The sequence below is a fragment of the Natator depressus genome, chromosome 20, assembly GCF_965152275.1.
Source record: "Natator depressus isolate rNatDep1 chromosome 20, rNatDep2.hap1, whole genome shotgun sequence".
Taxonomy (NCBI): Eukaryota; Metazoa; Chordata; order Testudines; family Cheloniidae; genus Natator; species Natator depressus.
In genome coordinates this window covers 24,434,684-24,440,985 of record NC_134253.1, presented here as the reverse complement: position 1 = coordinate 24,440,985, position 6,302 = coordinate 24,434,684, and the positions used below count along the sequence as shown (strand labels likewise).

General features: G+C 58.3%; 1 protein-coding gene across 1 annotated transcript; it reads right to left on the bottom strand.

Annotated features, from left to right (window-relative positions):
• Window positions 1–448: 448 nt before the first annotated feature.
• Window positions 449–5,334, bottom strand: LOC141975341 (uncharacterized). The gene is made up of 2 exons (XM_074935629.1): window positions 5,177–5,334; window positions 449–1,464 (listed from the first exon to the last, which is right to left on the bottom strand). Exon 2 carries the CDS (start codon window positions 1,436–1,438, stop codon window positions 449–451), a length of 990 nt encoding a protein of 329 aa, XP_074791730.1. The 5' UTR covers window positions 1,439–1,464; window positions 5,177–5,334.
• Window positions 5,335–6,302: the final 968 nt, after the last annotated feature.

Genomic DNA, 6,302 nt, shown 5'->3' with positions numbered 1-6,302 from the left:
GTACAGGATCCCCCAGCTAGTTATGGCCCTGCCTGGGAGGGGCAAGCATCTGTGAGGGATGTCAGATCACTCCCAGCTGCACATGGCAGAGGAGGGGAAGGAGGGAGACCGGGGTAGATGGGCCCACGGCTCTGATCCAGGGTGGCCAGGAAGGAGAGAGACCGGGGTAGATGGGCCCCCAGGTCTGATCTTGTCTGTGCTCCTTAGGATCTTGGGGGAGCCACCCAAACAAACAGGGGTGCATCCCCCAAGAAACATGTTTATTATTTTAAAAGTCTCCGGCAATGGATACATGATAGAAAACCCCCCACACGCCCCAAGGGGCAGAAATCTGTACAAATATACATGGGGAGGGGGTAAATTAACATGGGGGGAAGGGCCCTAGGGTGGGGAGATGATAATCCACACCTGCTCCCAGCCACCCCCTTCCCTCCCCCCGCAGCACCCCTCAGTTCATCTTGACCAGGATCTGTTCGGAGAAGAACTTCTTCAACTGAGCCACCTCAGCCGACAGTGACGCCAGCTGGCTCCGGAGGGCACCGTTCTCCGTCTGGTACCCGGGCTCCTGGAGTTGGAGGGGGGGCGACCCCCCAGTGCCGTAGCACCCCCCAAACGACACAGCCCCCACCCCTGATGCCCCATTCGTTTGGTCCTCCCCTCCGGCAGCGCCCCCCCGCCAGTCGCCGGCGGGTGGCGACGGGGCATAGGGGGCCTGGGCCTCGCCCCCCATCTCCTCGGGCCCCCCAGCCATCTTGAAGCGCAGCTTGTGGGGCAGGCTCTTGATGGCATCCCCCGCCGGGTCATAGCGCCCCCCCCGGCCTGCCTCCCCTGCCTCCCCGGGGGCCTCGGGCACCAGGCAGTGCCCCTCGAACCCGTCCCGCTCCTCAAAGAAGACGGGGCTGCCCATGCTGGAGCTGCCGGGCGTGGAGAACCCGGAGTCCTCGGAGTACCCTGCGCCCAGCTCCGGCTGGAAGGGGCGGCCACAGCGTGGCGGCGGCAGGGGCTCGGGGCCCAGCGGGTACAGGTAGGGGGCGGGCGCAGCAGCCGGCCGTGGGGGCTCGGCCGGCTCGCGGACGAGGCTGAAGCGGAACTTGAGGGCCAGGAGCTCGGCCTTGAGCCGGGCGTTCTCCTCCAGCAGCGCCAGCACCCGGCTCTCCAGCGCCAGGTCATTGACGCGCCGCTTCTCCCGTGAGCGCTTGGCCGCCTCGTTGTTCTTCTTGCGCTTGTCCCAGTAGCCGACGTCCTTCTTGTCCTCCGGGGTGAACTCCCGCTTGCGCCGGGCCGCGCTGGCCGGGTCCTGGGGCCTGGCCCCCCCCGCCAGCAGCCCGCTGCCCGTCAGCAGGGACGGGGAATCCTCGGCGAAGCAGGACCCGGCTATGCAGAGCTTGGCTGGGCCTGGCGAGGGCGGGCGAGGTGGCTCCTCTGGGGATGAGCTCATGGCGCCAGGGGACAGGCCGCACCCGGCTGCGGGGGGAAAAGCGGGGGGTTAGCGTGTGGCAGGTGATGCGTGGAGGCTAAAGGGAGGGAAACACGGCGGACGTCCCTGTGGGTGTGCAAGAGGGCGTGTGCAAGTGTTGGGGAGCATGCATTTGCGTGTGAGACAACGTGTGTGTGTATGACAGTATCTGTGATGTGAATGCACACTTGTGACTGTATCTGGGTGGGCGACAGCGAGTGTGGCTGTGCTAGTGGGGGTGTATCTGTGTGCGTGTGTGCGCGTGTGCGCGTGTGCGCACTTGGCCTGAAGCTGAAGTTTGTGGCATATGTAGTGTGACAAAGTTCCTGCTCTACCTTGGTGGGTCTTGCGCTTCTTGGCGGATTTGCTCGCCTTGGAGCTTCACGGCAGGCCTCAGCTTGGCCGTTTTTCTGAATTCACAGTCCAGGTCGACTCCTCCTGTGTCTGACCAGGAGTTGGGAGGTTTGGGGGGAACCCGGGCCCGCCCTCTACTCCGGGTTCCAGCCCAGGGCCCTGTGGGATGCAGCTGTCTAGAATGCCTCCTGGAACAGCTGTGCGACAGCTACAACTCCCTGGACTACTTCCCCATGGCCTCCTCCCAGCCCCTTCTTTATCCTCACCATAGGACCTTCCTCCTGGTGTCTGATCATGCTTGTACTCCTCAATCCTCCAACAGTCCGCATTCTCGTTCTCACTCTCAGCTCCTCGTACCTCTTGCTCCCAGCTCCTCACACGCACACCAAAAACTGAAGTGAGTTCCTTTTTAAAACCCAGGTGCCCTGATTACCCTGCCTTAATTGATTCTAGCAGATTCTTGATTGGCTGCAGGTGTTCTAATCAGCCTGTCTTAATTGTCTCCAGAAGGTTCCTGATTGTTCTGAAACCTTCCCTGTTACCTTACCCAGGGCAAAGGGACCTACTTAGCCTGGGGCTAATATATCTGCCTTCTATGAGGCGCTAGGAGCTGAGAGTGAGAACGCAGACTGTTGGAGGACTGAGGTGTACAAGCATTATCAGACACCAGGAGGAAGGTCCTATGGTGAGGATAAAGAAGGTGTTGGGAGGAGGCCATGGGGAAGTAGTCCAGGGAGTTGTAGCTGTCGCACAGCTGTTCCAGGAGGCACTCTAGACAGCTGCATCCCACAGGGCCCTGGGCTGGAACCCGGAGTAGAGTGAGGGCCCGGGTTCCCCCCAAACCTCCCAACTCCTGGTCAGACACAGGAGGAGTCGACCTGGACTGTGGGTTCAGAAAAACGGCCAAGCTGAGGGATGCCGTGAAAAAAAAAAAATTACTCTCCTATAGCCATCTGGCCCGACCCTGTCACAGTAAATTATTTTATATGTCCAAATTAGGTCCATATGTAATTTGCATAAATGTCACTTATGGGACTGCACAGCTCCTCCTGCCCCCCTGGCCTCCTCCCCCTTGTCTCTCAGGTTGGGAGCTCTTTGGAGTAGGGTTTGGGCTCCACACCCAGGTAAGTGCATGCACACACACCCACACACAATCACAATCACACACACACAAAACACAAATCAGCCTAACACAACCACACACACAACACACACAGATCAACAGCACCTCACCTCTCTCTCAAACACAACACATAGTCACACTCTAATACTGTCCCATACGGTCACACAGACATACACAACCCTTGTAACAGACGCACCCGCCCCCCACCGCCGCACACACACGCTTACATGAACGGGGATCGATCCGCCAGGCCCCACCCCACCCAGCCTCTGGCGCAGGCATCCCTCACTCCAGGAATCCTCCCCGCTCTGGCCTGCTGTGTACTGTGCAGCGCATAGCCGGGGGACTCACAGTTGTGTAAAACCCCCGTGGGGGGCTGAGCTCAGAATCAAGCCCTGACATCCTCCCCTCCCCCAAAGCCTGGGCAGGGGGCCCAATCCCTCATCCCGGACCTGCTGTCCCTGCTCCAGGCATTTCAGACCCCCCCTGACCTCCCCCGTCCCCCCCGCCCTTCACTGGGAACATTCCAGCCCTGGGACAGGACGTGCTGCCCTTCCCTCCCCCCCCCCAACAGGATAAACAAACTTGCTCTGAACCAGCTGCTATTTTTGGCTGCTACAGGGGGTGGGGGGGCATTGCACAAAACTGCACAAGCCATGAAGGGGTTAATTTTCCGGGGATCAGAGATGGGGGGTGGTTGATATTTTATTTAGGAAAGAGAACGTGAAGCAATCGCACCCAGAATCACACACAGCCAGACACACAGCCAGCCAGCCACACAATCACAATCACACACACACACACACAACCAGCCAGCCACACAATCACACTCACAATCACACACACACACACACATAGAGCCAGCCACACAATCACACACAACCGGCCAGAAACACAATCACATACACAAAGGTACACATATATCCAAACACATAATCACACACACATACATCTAGCACACAAGCACACACAATCACACTTGTTTACACATATATATCCACACAAATTGAAATAAATCTACACAACAATACACATTTACACACAGACACACACATCTATACAGGCATGCACTCTTACAAAAACACACAGTCACACAAACACAGCTGCAAAGAAATGCACACCACTATTTATATACTACACACAGTCTCACACACAAATACACAAATCCTTCTAAGCACACAAACAGGAATGCAAAGAAATAGTCATATAAATGCACCCAGCTGTACACACAAGCACAAAATACACACAGCCACATATGCAAACACAAAACACACACATCTGTGAACACACATACAAGTATACAAATATACCACCATTTCTGCACACCCATATATGCACATATACAGCCACGCAGAAACACACTGGCACAAACACGTACTCACACCTGTATATGTAAACTGTTAACACACAAGTGTACACACCCACATCTACACACACAGAGCTAGGAAGCTGCACTCTCAGCCACAAAATGCCTATACAAACACCTCGCCATCCATGCCAACATCAACACCCCCATCTGCACACACACACAATACATTCCACCTGCAAAGAAACCCACATACAATAGCCCAACAAATACACAACCCCTCTAGATACACAAGCCCAAATGCAAAGTACAGAGAGATTCAAAGAACAAAGCTACACACATAGAGACCACAAATACACACATGCTAACCATGTAGTCCTACACACAAACCCATGTTACCATGCCCTCACAAATACCACATCCCTCTACACACACAGACCTGCAAACACACCCCACCACATGAACACAGACAAGCGTAGGCAGCCAGAAATGCAAACAATTAATAAAACACCCACAAAGTTATAGAAGCAGAGTAACACCTAGAGCCACACCAGCACACACACACTGCTCACGCAGTCACACGGAGGAAAACACACACAGAGCCATGCACACGCACACAGACATAGCTACACACACAAAGTCAGGCTTACGAGCACACACAGAGCTACGCACACACACATGCACACACAGAGCCAGGCACGTTTGCACACACACATCTACACACACCCACAGAGCCATGCACGCCCCCCACCCCACGCCCGGACACACAGAGACAGACACACAGCTACATACACACACCCAGAGCCAGCCATGTTTGCACACACACATCTGCACACACACAGAGCCATGCGCGCCCCGCAAACACACAGCTACACACACACCCAGAGCCATGCACACACACACACACACACACACACACAGCCCCTTCCCCACTCACGCAGGTGTCGGTGCAGACGGTGCCCGTGTCCCCCCGGCGTCCCGGTGGCGCCCGCAGCCCCCTCTCCCCCACCGGGGCTGGGCGCCGCTCCGAGTCCTCCCGCCCGGCGGTCGCTACCCTGCAGTAGGGCCCGGCGCCCCTTCGCCGCTGCCTCCGCGTCTGCCGCGCCCGCCCGCTCCGGCCCCTATTTGTGCCAAGTTCAGCCCGGGTCCCAGCCTCACCTCGGGTAACCCCGGGACGTCACCGCCTCCCTCCCCCCTCCCGTCCCCCTGGCAACCGCGCGCCATGGCAACAGGGACCGCCCCCTGGCAACGGGCTGGGATGCTCCGGGGGAGCCGGGCTAGGAAGGGGGGTGGCAGAGCCACTGAGGGGCACCCCCAGGACCCCTGGCTCCAAGCCAGTGGGCCCCCCGCCTCCCAGAGCCGGACGTGGAACCCAGGCGTCCTGGTCCCCAGCCATCAGACCCCTCTCCCCTCCCAGTCAAGCCGGGGATAGTCCTGGCTCCCAGCCCGCCCCCCCGCTCTAACCCCTAGCCCCCACTCCCCTTCCAGAGCTGAGGATAGAACCCAGGAGTCCTGGCTCCCAGAACCCCCACACACACACACACCAACACACACAACCCCCAGACCCCACGCCCCTCCCAGATCTGGGAGTCAGGACTCCTGGGTCTCTCACCAGCTCTGGGAGGGGAGTGGGGGGGTCTAGTGGTCCGAGTGGGGGGGTGGCTGGGATTCAGGACTCCTGGGTTCTATCCCTAGCTCGCCACCCATCCAGCCCCTACCTCCTGCATCCCCGTTTTCTCGCCATAGTAACAGTCCTCTCCTCTGGGCCAGAGCCTGTGGCAACCAGACGCTGCCATGGCAACCCACTGATGTCAAAGGGCCCGGAATAACTGGGGCAGGATCCGGCAGGTGCATGGAGCCAGGGGACCCGACCAAGGGGGCCTGATGGAGTCCTGCTCATTAGGTGAATTACGGTAATGCCTAGAGGCCCCCCAACTGAGATCGGGGCCCCACCATGGCGGGTGCTGCAGCGGCAGACCCTGCCCCAGAGAGCTCGCCATCTGCATAGGTTGGGAGGGGACACTGAGGCACAGAGAAGGAAAAGGACTTGCCTAAGGTCAGTT

Excerpts from the sequence above, each read along its gene's own strand:
- LOC141975341 (XM_074935629.1), bottom strand. The coding sequence starts at position 1,438 with ATGAGCTCATCCCCAGAGGAGCCACCTCGCCCGCCCTCGCCAGGCCCA.